This window comes from Aricia agestis, chromosome 20 (genome assembly GCF_905147365.1).
Source record: "Aricia agestis chromosome 20, ilAriAges1.1, whole genome shotgun sequence".
NCBI classification, from domain to species: Eukaryota; Metazoa; Arthropoda; class Insecta; order Lepidoptera; family Lycaenidae; genus Aricia; species Aricia agestis.
In genome coordinates this window covers 13,425,018-13,444,069 of record NC_056425.1, presented here as the reverse complement: position 1 = coordinate 13,444,069, position 19,052 = coordinate 13,425,018, and the positions used below count along the sequence as shown (strand labels likewise).

Sequence of the window (19,052 nt, the reverse complement as noted above, 5' to 3'; positions counted from 1 at the left end):
AAAAAGTAACCTAACTTTTCCGGGATAAAAAGTAACCTTTCCCGGGGCTCAAAGTAGATATCTCTAGGCTTTAAATAAGGAATTTCTCTAAAAGCAGGTCTTTCACGTTCCACGCGGCTATGTCAATTCCTCTGACACTATAGGTACAATATACACTATAATAATATTCCAAAAAATAGCCTTCGTCCTTCGCCGTGGTCTGCTCTATATCTGTGCGAAATAATAAAATCGTTAATGTAGCTAGTGAGATAAACGCGTTGAAACAAACCCTTCAACTTTATATTATTGCTGAGAGGCGAACCGGCCCGTTAGTGTTGAAGCATCATGCAAACACAGACGGAAACAATCTTTACTTTGTTTCAAGTCCAACTTTTTACAACACAACATTATAATATTTATCAACAAGAAACGATATGCGACAAGAAACGACTAGTAGGTATAATAATGTTTATTTCATTTTTACTTTTTTGTTGATGACTAATTGACGGAGCGAAAGTTTTTTGAGCACGATAGTTATTGAACAAAATTGATAAATGATGTTACATCGTTTTCACTTTCAAAACAACACACATCTTAATCAAGTATAAATTCGGAATGTACACGAGCCGTCTTTTAAGCAGCAAAAATGGTAGAGCACTAGACGGCAATATGCAGATACAGTGCTCCGAAAGTGATAATGCGCATAGGAATTTTCGTAATTTTTCGGCAACGCGCAACGGTCGTATTTCCCGAGCGTCGGAAGACGTCGCTGCAAGCGCTGTTTTAAACTTAAGGGGAGGTTATTCCTAAATTAGCAGGCTGATGTCTGTCAGTGCGAATATCGACGTAAATGACATTAAAATAACATTCATATCAGCGTGCCTTGTACAGTGGCGGTTACGACGCTCGCCGCGTCCATGATAGGGCGAAATAGGAGAAAAAACCTTTTTACTTAGATAAAAAATTGTATAACTAAACATGTATCCGTACATTTCCCTTTAAAATTTTAATAGTAATCGAACTATCCAAATTATTTTTTGATTGAGTCCCTGTAAGTCCTATAAAACTTAAAAACGTTTTTAAAATCGAGGTTGTTTCGGATTTTTTTTTATCGAGTAAAATTATCTGTATTGTGTTTCTAACCATAAAAGTCACTAGTTAAAAGATGTATCTATACATGTATATATTTTTCAGTTTTTTTTTAATGACGCTTTCTTTAAAAATTACTCATTCTAGAAACGTGAATTTGGAATAACCTAGCCTTAAATTTAAAAAAACAGCGCTTTGCAGCGACCACAGAGTGTTGTCGTGATTACGACAATTAGCGAAGATTTGCATACACATTATTAATTTGGGAGTACTGTACTATAATATTTATTCATATCCATACCTACTAATATTATAAATGCAAAAGTGTATATTATAATATCTGCCTGTGTGTCTGTTATCTTTTCACGCCCAAACTACTCAACCGATTTTGCTGGGTATGAACAATGAAGATACTTTGAGTCCCGGGAAAGGAAGTTGCGTGTTAACGACGATAAGTTGATCATTTATACTTATCAATAAAGTCTCGAAACATGATGTTTCGAAGATGTGAGTTGTTAGCAGGCATTAGCCATGGATACTGCAGTCTGCAGGGCACATTAAGGGTCAATTCAGACCGCAACGAGACGAGGGGAGGCGAGGCGAGGCGCGGCATAAACTATGGATTTGACAGATTTCAATTGCGTGAGATGTCATGCGAATCTGTCAAATCCATACTAATTTAGAAATGCATCTACGCGTCGCCTTGCGGTCTGAATCAACCATAAGTTCCAAAGGCAGATGTCTCTAAACAGATCCTGATCAAGCTCCTAAAATTAGCTGCAAAGAGCTCCAAGATTAGCATCACACATTTGTTGTCCTCTTTTTCATGATAATTTAACCCAGCATCTCATATTTCTGCATGATTATGACTATAATAACTTGCATGCATTGACACAGCATGCATATGCGATGAGTCTCGCCCGATCGGCTTTTATATGTCACAGTGCTGAGCAAGTGGGTCGAGATTATATTTCTGCATATTGAATATTGATTCGGTGTTTTTCCTTTCCGTGCGTAGCTGCGTAAACACGAGAGTGGGTCTGTCTGTCTGTGTCTACACGCACTGTAATATATTAATTTGTATCATAAAATATGTACAAGATTATATGGATGTTTATTTGCATAATATATGCTCTATCTTCTATACTATTTGTTTTATATTTTTATTAGAGATGTGCCGATCATGACTTTAGCCGACTAGCCGACTAGCCGATTAGTCGGCTGCAAAGAAGCCGACTAATCGGCCGACTAGTCGGCCAAGCCGATCATGGTTTCGGAAGTTTTCGTAACGCTTTTTTACTGCTGATTCGCGGGTAAGTCACTCACGCAGCACGCCGCCTGCGAAGATGTCGGATCGTATCATGTTTACTTCGCGTACGTTACTTTTTTTTGTTTTTATGATACAGTTGATCTTCAATCTTAATTTAATAATACATACGTAATTTGCTGTTAAACATTTTATTAAAAATTTATATTAATATTTTTTTAACTAGCTGCTAGCAAGTAATTTCAGAAATACTTTTAATTTTAAAATATTGTGTAAGAGTGTGATATGAACTCATTATAAATAATCAAGGTTTTTCTTTGTAATTTTAATAATAGCCAAAATAAAAAAGTAAGAAGGCGCTTATTGCCGACTATTTGCCGACTAGTCGCCGACTACAAAAGTGGCCAGATAGTCGGCTTTACCGACTAGTCGGCGAGTAGTCGGCACATCTCTAATTTTTACCCGACTGCCGGGAGGGTTATGTGTTTAGCGCGTATCTTGTATGATTGTAATATTCTTTATTACCACTCTATCTATCTCCAGAACCACTAAACGGATTTTCACATATTTTGAGGTATCGTTAGATTTGTCTTAATGACCCAAGTGTTCTTAGATAGGTGACATTTAAAAAAAAAAACAAAATGGCAGATGTTTGACGCCATATTGTGAGGTAAAAAAATAAAAATTCTACCAAGCATATCGAGTGGGGTATCAAAATAAAGGATTTTAAACACTGATTCTAAATATGTATATAACTTGCAGTTTTAATATTAAGTGGAACGATAAATCTACACTAATATTATAAAGAGGAAAGTTTTGATTTTTTGTTTGTTTGGCTCCGAAACTACTGGACTGATTTGAAAAATTCTTTTACCATTGGAATTCTACATTATTTTTGCTGAACATAGGCTGAATTTTATTTTGAAAAAAATAGGGTTCCGTAAGATATTTGGGTTCTTCGGACGCAAGGTGTAAAAAATCAACCAGAAAAGTTACTTATTTTACGTACGCTGCCTAAACTATAAAAGATAGAACCATAAAATGTTCTAGTAATTATAGAACTTATAAATATGGTCTACAAAAAAGTCCGCGACACACTATACGATACGTAGTATCCCTAAGTAGTCTGTGCACTATACGTATCTATGTCGAGTGAGGCACAATAACCATTTTTTTATTTAAAAATCTTGAATTTTTTTGGACTACATTTAAACGCGTTTATTTTACTCAGTCTTTTAATTCTTACCAAAATAAATTATTCCATGACTAAGTACAGTTATGTAGATAATATTTGGTCTTTGAATGAATAAAATTGGACATTTGGTTTTGAAATTATGGCGAAATTAAAATATTACGATAGTTGGCGCCACCAAGGCGGGTGCGCGTGCGGGAGGAAGACTTTCTGTGCAGGGTGCTGCCAGCGTATCATGACTGTGTTGTCGATGTTAGTGTCGAAGTCTGTGAATTGACCTAGCGATCATTTTGCTGACCGAGTCTTTCCAGGGTATGCTTTTTGCAGCGCCAACCGACATCAACGCGGGCGTAGCCGCGGCCAACCGCTAGTAATAAAATAAGAAAAAACCAAAATCCGCCTGCATGGATAAATACATAATTAAAAATAAACTGACATTACTGAAACAAGATGAAAATTCAATGACAAAGTATTAAAAAAAACAATGATTTGGTACTTAAAACTAGAAACATACATTCAAACAGTACCAAACCTATGTACCTATTATAACGTATTGTAGGTACACTTAGAAATATCAGCACGGTAGTTTTTCAATTTTTTATTAGGTTGATTGTCGAAATGGTTAGATGGCTACAACTAAAAAGTCGAAAATAAAATAAATTAATTAAAAATAAAAAACCCGACTGCAAAAAATGTTAACTAAAAAGAACGAAACAAGACCTAATTCTGCCGGAGGCATCGAATCCATGTTTTAATTGATACGACTCTTGCTTACGAGTTTCATGCCAGGATAAACAGAAGGTTACATAGAAAAATGTAGAAGAAGAAAGTGGATTATAAAATGCAGTCGGAGGCATAATATTTTATAATTTATAAATTAATGTTAGGTAAACTTGGTGCGACATGCCTCCGACTGCATTTTATAATCCACTTTCTTCTTCTACATTTTTCTATGTAATTGGCATGAAACTCGTAAGCAAGAGTCGTATCAATTAAAACATGGATTCGATGGCTCCGGCAGAATTAGGTCTTGTTTCGTTCTTTTTAGTTAACATTTTTTGCAGTCGGGTTTTTTGATTTTTAATTAATTTTTATATTTTTATATCTATACTACTTTATAATATTATAATTGGGAAGAGTCTGTTTGTTTGAACACGCTAATCTCAGGAAATACTGGTCCGATTTGAAAAATTCTTTCAGTGTTAGATAGCCTATTTATCGAGGACTATAAGCTATATTTTATCACGCTAACACTAATAGGAGCGAAGAAATAGAGGAAAGTGTGGATAAAACGGAGTTATTTGAAATTGCTTATTATCTTAAGAACTACTGGAGCAATTTTTATGTTATTTGGCACACATCAAGAATAGACCACGTGAAGGGACAATTTTCTGTCAATATTTAATTACACGCACGTTGTGACTATTTATAGTTGGGGAGGGGAAGAGCGGATATCGGGATTAGCTCGAGCGTGTCAGATTAAGCTTGTATAGACTTCCGACATGTGTCTAGTTATCCTGGTATAGAAATCAGATTTCTCACGTGGTGTGTTAATTATTTTTTTTATATTGAAATGTCATCGGATCTGTTAGATTAAGATAGGGGATGTTTAGTATACCTACCCCAAAGAAGCTTCCATATAAAGCACTGACGATTCAAAGGTCAGGTAAGGTAAGCCTTTAGGGACATATTTAATATATAGGATCATATTTTCCGAACTAAGTTTTCTAAATCATTTAGTTTAACATTAAACTAAATGTATATAATAATTATACGTGGGAGAGCCATGCTTCGGCACGAATGGGCCGGCTTGACCGGATAAATACCACGTTCTCACAGAAAACCGGCGTGAAACAGCGCTTGCGCAGTGTTTCGCCGAGTGAGTGAGTTTACCGGAGGCCCATTCCCCTACCCTATTCCCTTTCCTATCCTCCCCTATTCCCTTCCCTTCCCTACCCTCCCCTATTACCCTATTCCCTCTTAAAAGGCCGGCAACGCACATGCAGCTCTTCTGATGCTGCGAGTGTCCATGGGCGACGGAAGTTGCTTTCCATCAGGTGACCCGTTTGCTCGTTTGCCCCCCTTATTTCATTAAAAAAAAAATGATTTAGTCCTTGTTGTCTTAAATATATTTATAATTTACCTAATTAACCAATTTTGTGAATATATTTTCTTTTTCAAAACTTTAAAATGGCTGCAGTTTCTGAACCCACCGCTTAAATTAAAAAACGCTCTTATTTTTTTTTTATCAGTCTTACCTAATGTAAAAAACCTACTAGGTCTCCATGACGCTCGAGTGACTACTAAAATAGCACCTTCCCATCCTCTACTATATAATTTTCTTTTATTAATTTATTTTTTATAAGCAGGTATGTTTTTTTATTATTTTTCCAATTCACGCTACGTTAGTTTTATTTTCCAATTTCCCCGTTTTCTATTTTCTCTTTTATTTCCTTGTGTAAATCTTTTTGTATTTAGTTTGTAGGTTGACTTATTATTGTAAAACATGTTTTGATTCATCGAAATAATAAGACGTGATCACTAATTCAAACCCGTTAAAAGCCTTAGGCGGTATAGAAAGCCTTTAATGGTTCACACCTCAGAACTCAATACTATTATGATATGAGGCCATTACTCAGTTTTGTTGCGATGCGGTTTGAGCGCAAAACACCACAACGATGACGCTACGATTGCAGTCGGTACAGCAATGGGCAGTAGATCTGTAGATGTGATAAATTAAATAAGGGTCAGTTCACATAACAACATGACGAGACGATGTCATATTAAATGAGCCAAACAAAATTGGAATAGGCGACCCAACACGTACCAATAATAATTAGTAGCCAGTACAGTGTGTATCTTTTTGTGTACAAATAATTTAATTTTATGTTTTGAATGGCTGAGATTATCACAGACCCAAATAAGTACTATGTAGTACGTGCTACAAAAAATACAATTAATAATATTATTTCAATTATCCTTGGTGAGAAAAACAATACAAAGATAGCAAAAAAAGGATATGGGCGCAGAGCCCATAGACGGCCCCAAATTAAATTAAAAAAAAATGTGCTATGCTGTCACCACAGGCTGTCACCGTCTTGCTTTGTGTTGTCGGCTGTAGCGCGTCGTCTTAACGCGGATTCCGACAGCACAACGCACCGCAACGCAATGAAGCAATGTGGCCTTAGTTAAACATAGACTTAGCATCATAGCAACATAAAATTATATGAGGAATGTCTCTCAAAAGTCAAAAGGTAGAAAGTTCTATATAGCTGGCGGCGACGGCTACTTACTCTGAGTTATGTTTGGTTCTGATGGTCCGCTAATACTATGCCCATAGTAACGGGAAAAGCGGTTTTGTACGTTAGTGAAGCCAAGGCTTTTCTTATAAAGTTATGACAGAACAGCTTTACTTATGAAGTTATGACAAAACATATATAAGATATTAATAAATATATTTTATACTATCAGACTTCTAACAATATAATCACAGCTTGATTACACATAGAACTTTAAAATTAACCTAACACTATAATATAATTAATTTTAAATTATCAAAAAGAATATCTAATTTCTTATTAAAAACAATAATATTATATTATACTAATTATTAATTAAATTAAGTACTTACATAATTCAAACTACAAAATTAACAATAACAATATATACAGGCGCCAGGTAAATAATTGAAAAAAAAAATGTGGTATGGACAGTGGGCGAGAGGGAGCAGGGTGCTTTTGGATTAGGGACTCTAGAGTGTTTGTGTTGGTGGGGGCGATTTTGCAGTCTGAGACGAGCAGACGTGCCGCTCCTGCTAAATCACCTTCGTGTACTTTTGCTTCTACCCTTTTGCATAAATCGAAAGGCATCCGATTTGGGATCTCGCATGGCAAAGGGCAGGGGTTGTCGATATTGTGTTTTACTTTTGTCGTTAGAGATGATTGGCCTGTCTGATCTGGTACCCTCAGTGCGGAGTAGGCAAAGGTTAAAAATTCATACTAGGCTGCTTTTGAGTTTCTATCGACACAAACATCGATCAGGTCTGCCAGTTTGCCAGCTGCAAGACTTCTGGCTCCTTTGGGCACATGTTTCAATACGCGGACACTGCACTTGAGTTTGGAGAGGCTTTCGAAATCGAATGGGTCTTTACTGACCTGGTTGGGCTGAGTGGTGCCGCCGAGGGATGTCGAGATGCAGGATAAATCGGACGAAGGTTGCGGGAACAGGTGCTTGTGCTTGCGGCTGATATGAATATTCAACCCGTGAATACCATTAAATCGGCGACTTGAGCAAGGGCAGTGCGGGCATGCAATGCGTTGGTTACCATTATTAATATCTATAGACATCGTACTTAAAAATGTAACTTAAACTAGGGCCTTAGGAAATATTTTATTTACATAAGTTACATAGTAAAAATGAGGTAGACTAACTACAAAAAACTATCTGTGACAAAATGTAGCTTGTGTAAGGAAGTCGATGCTTCTCTTATTTTTCAATAGACGAAATTTCTAGCTTTCAGCAATCACTATCCATCATCATGCACCGTTGGTATGGACATTATACTGGCAATTGTCTGTAGATTCTGTGTTAGTTCTCTCTGTCATCGATGAGCATCAGAGTACCGGACCGCACTGAATTACCCTGTAGGAATAGCTCAGGCCTCTCTCACATTAAGGTATAGTCCTTGATCCAAACTAGCTGAGATTTTACTTTCCACATCTTATGGTCAGGAGAGTACTTCAATAAGGCTGGCAGCTCAATGTCTTGCTTCTTTATTTTGTCCAACAATTACTTGCTCTGGCACTCGGTTCTTCTCAGAGCACCATTTTATTTGTGCATAATAATATAATGTATGCGGCTTTGTTCTAAGTTGTCTGTAATTATTTCTTGAAAAGGTATAAAGATGCAGTATTTTCACTTCTAAAATTTTGTAATATTAAGAAAATTTTAGGTTTTGAAAATTTTATAGGAAAATAACGATGTTGTTTTCTTGACAGATAGTGTCATAATCGATATTAATTAAATATATTATTAAGACAAAGTATTTTCGAAGTTTACTTAAGAAATAAGCCAAAATAATAAAAAATAATGACGAGGGTCTATGCATACCTATTTATTATTTTGTAAAGATAATTCTTTGTTAGGGTCATGCCACACGTAAGTAAAGGATACGCGAAGAAACGCTGCGTTTTACAGATAGTTATTCAAATTTGAACTTTATTTACCATACAGTTAGACACGTCCACATGCGGTGTGCAATTTGAAATCAGAACTGCTGCAATGAAACGTTATATATTTTCTTACATAGTCAACAAACTTTAATTTTCTATATCCAATTGAAAACTGCATCACCTCGCCATGTTTGTCGCGTTTCTGTGTTAACTATATTAAGGTTTTTTTATTATATTATGGTACACATATTTAATAGATATCCATGACCCAGGAACTTTGAAAACTTTTTGTTGCGTCTGCGGGATTCGAACCCGCGACCCCCAGCTTGAGCTACCAACAGCCCACTAACTGAGCCACAGAGGTCGTCAAAACTGGCAGCCTTTAGGCTATTATAAAAACTGGTCAGTGGTCAGTGGTCAATGACTGTGACATTTCAAAAATCATAAATAATATTTTTATGGGCAGAATTTAGAGATAAGTAGAATTAAACTTTAAAGAGTCCAATATCCGGTATATGTTTATATTCCTCTATGGTGTCCAATTTGAAAAATGTACGATAGGTAACTAGTAACTACATAAGTCAAATAATAATTTGAATTTGAATAAGTAGTAGTAGGTACTTATAGTTTTTATTATTATTCGTATTTCGTACTTCGTAGAATACCTTAAAAATTATCGTGACAAAACAAGATGTTAAAAATGGGTCTGCAAAGAATTATGATTTATTTATCTTAAACGCTATCATAATTCTTTTCATTCTATTTATATCCTGCGCATAATGTATTATTCGTAATAAATAATAATTTATAATACTGCGTGTAGGTATTATTAAAATTATTAATGTCTCTATTTCAAACCATAAAATTAACACATTCATAATGATGAATGTTAAAATTTAACGGTGATTTAACGAAATCATAATTTATCTTGTTAATATTATTCAATTAATCAATTTACATTTTATTCATGTATTCGAATTTGAAATGTCATTGAATGTAAAACAAATTAATTAATCATCCATTTTTAAGTAAAGATTGCATAGTTAAGTCTTTGGCGGCCAACCTATACTTAGCTAAGTTCGCTGGGTAATGGGTATAGACGTGGGAGAGCCATGCTTTGGCACGAATGGGCCGGCTTGACCGGAGAAATACCACGTCTTCACAGAAAACCGGCGTGAAACAGCGCTTCCGCTGGGTTTCGCCGAGTGAGTGAGTTTACCGGAGGCCCAATCCCCTACCCTTTTCCTTTCCCTACCCTCCCCTATTCCCTTCCGTACCCTCCCCTATTCCCTTCCGTACCCTCCCCTATTACCCCTTAAAAGGCCGGCAACGCACCTGCAGCTCTTCTGATGCTGCGAGTGTCCATGGGCGACGGAAGTTGCTTTCCATCAGGTGACCCGTTTGCTCGTTTGCCCCCTTATTTCATAAAAAAAAAAGAAAATAGAGATTGGAAATAATTTGAGGCCCGGGAAGGCACAATATAAAGTATGACTATGTTTATCCGAATAAATGTCCGGTTCCCGCGTAATAAACGTATTTTGGCGCACCGTAATTTCGGGCGTCATTAGACACACGGACACACACACAAAATAATAACCTATAATCTAATTTGACATTAACTTTAACAATTTCCTACAAAGCATGAGAGCACGATGACATGCAGCAATGTGGGATGACGAGCACAAACCGAGAGAAACTGGTCGAAAGTAAAACTAAATATAATCGATTCACACACGTTAACCGCCCGATAACGAACAGATAACTTGCCGACAACATAAATAATGCTACAATATCTCTACATTACTCTACCAAGTCGTCTTCTGTTGACTGTCCCTATATAATTGCTTATGATCTTAAAACTATACACTACGCGGATTTTAATGCGGCTATTTTAATTGATAAAGTAATTCGAGAAAGGTTAATAAGTACTTATAAAAATCAGGATAAAAAATGAATTTCAATTTTGTTAGTATCCCTAAAACTTGATAACCGCTAAACCGATTTTCCTAGTCTTGAAATATTCGTGGTAGTTTAGGGAAGGTTTATAAGGTGACAAAATTAAGGAGTTACTAAAATTGATACGAAGTTCATGGGTCATATTTAAAATATATTATATGAAAAATCAGTCTGACGTGTCAGAGGTCAAAACGTATCCATCCGTCTTTCTGTCTGTTACCATTTCAGGCCTAAACCGCTGAAACAATTTTGATGAAATTTATGTGTGCAGCATTAAAATATAAGCGTGTAAAAGAGACAAGCAGCTACAGGTCAATGGTCTTCTTTCTATCCGGCAACCGGACTTTAGGCTAAAGTGTTTAGCCAACGTGTGTAACCTACATAGCTCACTTTTAATTTCAATACTTTTTGTGCAATACTGTCACTTTCGAATCATCGAAAGTGAGACTAGACTAGAAAATGTTTAAGATCTCTTTAAATACGTGACTAGGATAATCTTAGAACAAACCAGAATGTGAAATTAATTTGTTTGTTTTTTATGATAAATGATTATGATAATTGATTTTTGACGTTCAATTTATCATATTCATAAACTTAATATAACGACTCTCAAGTTTCACCTACTTAAGAAAAACATGGAGTAAGAGCCAGGCAGCCTGCAGACCTTTGTCATCATTTAATAAAACTGAAAGTTTATCTGTACTTGTCCCTTATTAAAGAGACTAGCTATTTGACCTAGCTTTGCTCGGTCAAATAGCTAGTCTCTATAATAAGGGACAAGTACGGATAAACTACGGTAATCGATAAAACACGAATAAAATGACATTTTCTAAAAATGATTCTTAGCTAGATCGATTTATCGCCACCGAAACCCCCTATATACTAAATTTCATGAAAATCGTTGGAGCCGATTCCGAGATTCCAATTATTATAAGATAAGAACGACCAGCAACAATGAAATTTAGGTTGCATAGACTTAAGGCGAGGATAAACCCCAATTTGTTATTCCGTGACTCCCGGTTTACCTAGTTCCAATATAATAACGAAGTGTTAAAAATATGAGATATAAAGCACAATATGTAAAATACCTTAAACCATAAACATTTTAATAAAACGTAATATTAATTTAGCTGTAATTAATTTACAAACTCACCTCCGATGAAAATCTATTTCATCGAAATATAAGTATTAACTAGGATAATTTTACATTTTATTTGAATAAATTGTTAGTAAATCTATTTTAAAATATCTTTAACCGAACAATTTTGTTTCTTAATGTTTATTTCCAAAGATATTAAAAAAAAACATGAAAAATAGAGAAGATCCGCCAGAGAACCTACAGTTTTATGCTAAGCTAAAATGAATCTTATTGCGATGCGTATAGCGTTTTTTTTTTTTTTTTTTTTTTTTTTTTTTTTTTTTTTTTTTTTTTTTTTTTTTTTGGTCTGGAAATGCTATTACACATCCCCGGTAGCGTTGGGGAAGGACCACCGGGGTATGTGGGACTTGCTACGGCCGAAGAGATGGTAAGTGGCCGCAGCTGTACCCACTAAAACCCGACCGTGTTCCTACCGAACAGAGGCCCCACATGGGGGGCTTGGACAATGGTGAACCTAGGGTGAACCTAACTTTCGTTAACGTGAAGCTCAATTTTTTTATCTTATATTTTTCTTCGTGCTAACTCTAGAAATCTGTCTTCAAATGCCGAATACTTATAACAGTTGCTTTCTACTGTCAGATCACCTAAAAGTCTAGAGGGATAAAGAATACTCTGTCATATATTTAGTTGTGGGTAGCCTATCCGGCACTTAAAGTTATAAGTAATTGGTGAAACAGGCCCTAATTCTTTAGAGGTGTCTGTCTGGAAGTGGGAAGCAAACACATATAATTATAGTGTTGTCCGATATGCAGCCATTTCGGAATACTATAACTACAAACATCGCGACATAAGAATTTGAGAATTTTGTGCGAAAAAATGTTTGCCAGGCCAGCTAGCTAGCTAAAAAAGCCGGCAACGCACCTGCAGCTCTTCTGATGTGTCCATGGGCGACGGTAGTTGCTTTCCATCAGGTGACCCGTTTGCTCGCTTGTCCCCTTATTTCATAAAAAAAAGCTAGAATGATTGGAAAACAACTCTCAGGCCCTAGTATAGTAGGTACAGTAGTGAACAACCTAAATCAAGACCCGATCAGCAGGTGTAAAAAAACTGGTTTCGAAACTGTACCTCCCCTCGTAATTAAAAACTCCGTTTCGGGGCGTACAGTTATATTTAACTGAAGGAACATTAACTCCGGTGTACTTGTTTATGACACGGTTGTTAATTCAATAATGCTTATGGCCCCTATAAACGGGTCATCTGCAGATGGAAAGCAACTTCCATCGCCCATGGACACTCGCAGCATCAGAAGAGCTGGAGGTGCGTTGCCAGCCTTTTAAGAGGGAATAGGGTAATAGGGGAGGGTAGGAAAGGGTAGAGAATAGGGGAGGGTAGGGAAGGGAATAGGGTAGGGGATCGGGCCTCCGGTAAACACACTCACTCGACGAAACACTGACGCTGACGCTGTTTCACGCCGGTTTTCTGTGGGAACGTGGTATTTCTCCGGTCGAGCCGGCCCATTCGTGCCGAAGCATGATTCTCCCACGTATAAAATTAACAATACAAAAACAGAGAGATTAATTTGTTACTATCTCTCTGTTTTTGCATTGTTAAAAAATTGTAAAAATATTTTTCTTTAAAATTGTGTTAAGATATTAGGTATTTTTTACTTGGGGAAATGCTTGACGCATCCCCAGTAAAATGGGGATATCAGATGAAGTATGTGAGACTCCTCTATTATAGGGTACTAGACCCACTAAAACCCCATGGCGCTCCACTCCCCGCTTAAGGTAGAGAGACTATAGAGTTGCGTACACAGTTATTTCTTACGAGGTTTTCAACTTTTAAGTTATGTATTTAATTAAGTAGGGCATGACATACCATATCTACAGACAGACAGCGTGAAATATTCATGTTGGAATAAGAATTACTTAGCACTTCAATAAAGCGACGTTTTAGCGCGCTGCTAATTATACCTACAAATTACACAATCTCAATTAGTCGCCATTTTGTTAAACGCTGTTTAGTCGCGGTCACTGTTAAATTGTGTTTAATTAATGACATAATAATTATTACGTTTAAATTATTTTGTAACAACAAAATTGTTTGATTTGGATATCGAAACCTAGAAAATAATAATAGTAGAATGTAGAGTTTCCACATCAAACTTGTAAATTATTGAAATTATTATTTACTCCGTTGCGCCAAAATTAGTTTATCGTGCGGGAACCGTACATTTTTTGGGATGAAAAGTATCCTATGTCCTTTCCCGGTATTCAAAGTACCACCATACTAATTTTCAACAAAATCGGTTCAGCGGTTTGGGCGTGAAGAGATAACATTCTGCAACACCCTTAATTAGCATTTCTATTATTAAGGGCATGTTTCACCACTTCCTGATAAGTGTCGGTTAGGCTATCCACAAGTCTGACAGACAGAGTATGGATAGTATCTGTCAGATAAGTTGTGGATAGCCTATCCATAACTTATCAGGATAATAAGCCAGGATTTTATTTTCAAGCGACTTCGTCTACGTCTGAATGAATAATTCATAAAACTGCAGACTATCCAACATACAAATATAATCTATAATATAAAAATGAGTCGCTGAATGTGTTGCTAAGCGCAAAACTCGAGAACGGTTGGACCGATTTCGCTAATTCTTTTTTTTAAATATTCCTTGAAGTACGAGGATGGTTCTTACGGAGAGAAAAATTCTAAAAAAAAAATAATTCCTGAAAAAGTCTAAAAACAACACTTTTCTATACTCCCATACAAAAGATTTGTGATAATACTTAAAAGTCAAATATATAAAAAAGGATTTTCAATTATGTTAGTAACGCTAAAACTCGAAAACGGTTTGGGCTGATTTTAGTCTTACAATATTCGTAGAAGTCCAGGGAAGGTTTTAAAGTGACACGAAGTTCACCGGGACAGCTAGTAATTAATGTTTTTTTATTCGAACCAGTATAGTTAATGAAACTACTGAAATTAGCCCGCTAGTCTCGTCGAAAAAGTACCACGATCTTGTCTTGTTGTTCCAGAGTGTCCAGCTGGGCATGGTGTGGTCATGCGGGAGGAGGAGCTGGAGGTGGCGCTGAAGGTGGTGGTGGTGGGCGACGGCGGCGTCGGCAAGTCCAGCATGATCCAGCGGTACTGCCGCGGCACCTTCACGCGCGACTACAAGAAGACCATCGGCGTCGACTTCCTGGAGCGGCAGATCGAGTGAGTAGAGCTCTGACAGCGTATACAGCTAGTGGGGAGCTGGGCATGGTGTGTGGTGTGGTCATGCGGGAGGAGCAGCTGGAGGTGGCGCTGAAGGTGGTGGTAGTGGGCGTCGGCGGCGTCGGCAAGTCCAGCATGATCCAGCGGTACTGCCGCGGCACCTTCACGCGTGACTACAAGAAGACCATCGGCGTCGACTTCCTGGAGCGGCAGATCAAGTGAGTAGAGCTCTGACAGCGTATGCAGAGTGAAACTAAACTTTATGGTGTGTACGTGTTCCCAGTCCTTCACATCACTGTCAAATTAGTCAGTTCTAAAAGTTACTTTTGACTATATTTCTTTGAGTAATGCCCCAGCAACTTGAATTTGCCCATAAAAAGATGGAATGGAGGAAGATTAAAAATTAAAATAGTGACTCTTTCAGCGCAGGTAGGTACTTTAATAGCTCTAAACCCTAAAGTATTAATATTACTTTGTTTTGTTACACCCTGTATTAGTTACTCTATGCCTTGCAGACCGGCTGAGTGACTACGGTTTTAGTTCTTGAATCTTGCTCCTTTCAACAACGGCAGCTTCTAATCAGCAATTTCCCAAATCCCAGTATGCGATTCCTAATGTGACCCATGATTTTAGTCTCATGGTCCTAATGTGGCTAACAGTTCAGCCTGACTGTCTCTTAATCCAGTAATCTCTGGTATTCCAGGATCGACGGCGAGGAGGTCCGCCTGATGCTGTGGGACACGGCTGGCCAGGAGGAGTTCGACGCGATCACGAAGGCGTACTACCGCGGCGCGCACGCCTGCGTCCTCGCCTTCTCCACCACCGACAGGCACTCCTTCCTGGCGCTGCATGATTGGAAACTCAAGGTACGTTGAAACGACAAAACTGCCACTAAGGCTGCGTTTCCACTTAAGCGGAGCGGAGCTTAGCGGTGCCCGAATTGACAATTCGTGCTATTCCTGCGGAATGACAGCGAAGCGGAGCGAAGATTTCGAGCATGGTGATTGGTCAATTCGGCACCGCTAAGCTCCGCTCCGCTTCAGTCGAAACGCAGCCTAATACAGCCAGTCAGCTTTGTGCATCAACCCATTTATGGACAGAAAAGCTCTGCGATTGGGCGTGTTAAAAACTTTTGACAGCTCATATTAACAGTTGTCGTCTAGTAGTAATCCCACCGGACATTCATCATGTACGAATTACGATAATAAGAAAACTGCTGATGCATATAATAATTTATGATAAATAGCAAATATTGAGGCTTTTAAACAGAAGCACAGTTAAATAGAGAACCCCGTGATAAAAATAGTTCTTACTTATGTCCAGACAAAAGAGCTGTTTAACACGTGGCTTGGCGAGGCAAGGACAGAAGGATTAGGTATCAGTATTTACTCGGACGGAGCTGCGGACAAAAACCAGTTATTTAAACTTAATAATATAAATATTATCATCACTATTAAAGTAACAAAGTTTGTGCGGAAGGAGATAATATTTTGTTGTTTTAACAACTATTTTACAATGGAGAATCGTCAAGTGAAAGTGGATTTTTTATTATTTTTATATTTTCTTTGAAATAATAAATAATATTATAATGAATCAATATAATATACTTTACACACCAATTAGTATAATCGGTGACGGTGTAATAAATTGATCGTTTCGTAACATAGTAGGTATATGTCAAGTGTTTCCTACTAACATGTTGCGTACAGAACTATGTCAATAAACTATGTAAGTATGTCCTTCCGTAGTTTCTTAGCACAATTATAGAGATTATTACCTACTGATCATATTTCACTTCAAATAATATATTACCCAGGTTAAATGTAAAATTGTCTGTCAAATGGTTTTTCCAACATATAAGACCAAGACAGCAACATGGATTAATTGGTTCTGACTTCTGGCTTATTTATGCAATATTTAAACTTGATAAAAACGTAAAGCTACAACGAATGCAATTTTATTTTTTAGTCCTATAAACTAGAAAATAACAATCTAGAACATATTTAACAAAGGAAGCAAATTAGATAATACATAAATACAGAGCGATAATACATTTATGATAGCAGTGTCGCGACCTACGCATATCTACGCACTCCGCTCTCTATACTCATCTGAGTTGCACTTCTAACAGTGTTTTAAATAAGTTCCTCTTCTTTAAAGTCGGTAAAATGCAGTTCAAATTGTGCCTGCTACTTCTCGGCATTACGTTTGCCCTGTGCAAAGACATAAAAGACGAGCAGACCTGCGTGGACTACTTCAAAACCGGCGAGAATTTCAACCTCACGGACATCGTCGGGGAGTGGTACACCGTCTACTATTGGCCACCGATGCAGAGAACCAGAACAAAATGCGGTACCATGAGCTTCAAAAAAGTGGAAAGAACGTTCTCCCCACTGCAGAAATGCATCTCCAAGATACCGGAATCCGAACCAATTTACAAGTGCTTCTACAAGAATACTGCGGGCAGACTCATGAATGTTTACTACTTTGGAAGCGAAGAGGTGAAATCCCAGTTACGTGGCTGTGAAGTCACAAGCGGAAAGATGTCCAAATTCATCTTCACTGACCTGGGAGACGGTTACGTCATGGGGATCAGTTGCTCGTCTGCTGGAAGAGGAGTCCTGCTGTCCAAGAGTCTACCGACTGCCTCCGAGGTGCAGGCGAAAGTGGACGACATAGAAGTGATGAAAGGAAGACAGGGCAGCCCGGATTGTAAACTGTCTGAATAATAAAGTGGTCTAAGTTGATTTGTGTTTTATTGGAGTTCGAGAAACTTAAAGGAGAAAGTATAGTTTGTAGTTTGTACGCTCACGAAGTTGGCTCGCTCACGAAGAGTTCCGTACCGTTATAGAGCAAAAATACGCCAAAAACTGCGTTTTATACGGGAGCCCCCCTTTTTTATTTTATTTTAATATAATTATTTATTATTAAAGTATAATTATAATTTAGGATTTTGCAAAATTTTCAAGTGCCTAGCTGTTACTATTATTGATTACGAGCAAAATAGGCCAAAAAATCACGTTTCATGTATCTTGTTTCTTAAATATTCACTTTATTTTGTTTTTAGTATTTGTTGTAATAGCGGCAACAAATATACACAATCTGTGAAAATTTCAGAAGTCTAGCTATAGCGGTTCTTGAGATACAGCCTGGAGACAGACACTAGACAGACGGACAGACAACGAAGTCTTAGTAATAGGGTCCCGTTTTTACCCTTTGGGTACGGAACCCTAAAAATATAGTAACAACTAAAATAATGAAGCAGTGAGCTAGTTGATGAAATACCAGTCAGCTTTCAAACATTAAAAACTAGATCGAAATCGACCCATCCGTTTAGCAGCTCACAAATCTAGGTATAGTATACTCAAACCTCGGACACATCGTAAATTATATATTATAATATCGTAACCTGTTATCGCGAGGCCATAATAAAAATACCATAGCATTATTTGAGTTGTTAATTGTTATAGAACTTTTTGACAATCAGTAAGTACTTCCTGATAAGCTGCCGGATAGGCTCTCCACAACTTATTTGACAGATTTTCCATACTCTATCTGTCAAGTTAAGCGGTGGATAGCCTATCCAGCACTTATCAGGAAGTGGTGAAGCAATCCATAAGCAATGTAAACATGTCCATTATGCACTGGTAGTCAACTGGTAGGTTTCATTAATCCAACCAGACATCAACTGGCGCCTGTACACTGTAATCAACACTAGTCCATATCCTTGCCAAGTAGCTGTCAGTCTAATATCCGGTGTGTGTTTTTATCACCGGATAGTATGTAAACAGGTACATAACATGGCTCACTGTTTATGGATTGAGATTATGTTTAGAACACACGTGAAAAATCTTAAAATTTTATAACTGTTAATTTATTCATAACTCATCCTCCACCTCCTCCTTATTAATCAATATTTTGATCTTTCACAACACACCACATCACCTCCTTATTAATCAATCTTTTGACCTTTTTAAAATTTAAGATAAGTAAAAGTTTGTATTTTATTTAAGTACATTTTTAAAACGCCCAAATTTTAAGAGCGTAACAAAAACCTAATGAGCCTAATAATAGGAT

The 19,052-nt window shown here is 37.2% G+C and overlaps 2 protein-coding genes across 3 annotated transcripts in view; both read left to right on the top strand.

Moving 5' to 3' along the window:
* LOC121736927 (ras-related protein Rab-23) overlaps positions 1 to 19,052 on the top strand; it is a 55,894-nt gene that overhangs the window by 34,756 nt on the left and 2,086 nt on the right. Inside the window, exons 2-3 of one of the 2 annotated variants that reach the window (XM_042128395.1) lie at positions 14,795 to 14,975; positions 15,679 to 15,841. In XM_042128395.1, coding sequence (XP_041984329.1) covers positions 14,821 to 14,975; positions 15,679 to 15,841 — 318 coding nt within the window. In that variant the 5' untranslated portion in view covers positions 14,795 to 14,820. Of the gene's footprint in view, positions 1 to 14,794; positions 14,976 to 15,063; positions 15,194 to 15,678; positions 15,842 to 19,052 lie in introns of those variants that run through there. The other variant, XM_042128397.1, reaches the window with a different exon arrangement.
* LOC121736929 lies at positions 17,051 to 17,722 on the top strand. Its single transcript, XM_042128399.1, has one exon. The coding sequence runs from the start codon at positions 17,144 to 17,146 to the stop codon at positions 17,702 to 17,704; it is 561 nt and encodes a 186-aa protein (XP_041984333.1). The 5' UTR covers positions 17,051 to 17,143; the 3' UTR covers positions 17,705 to 17,722.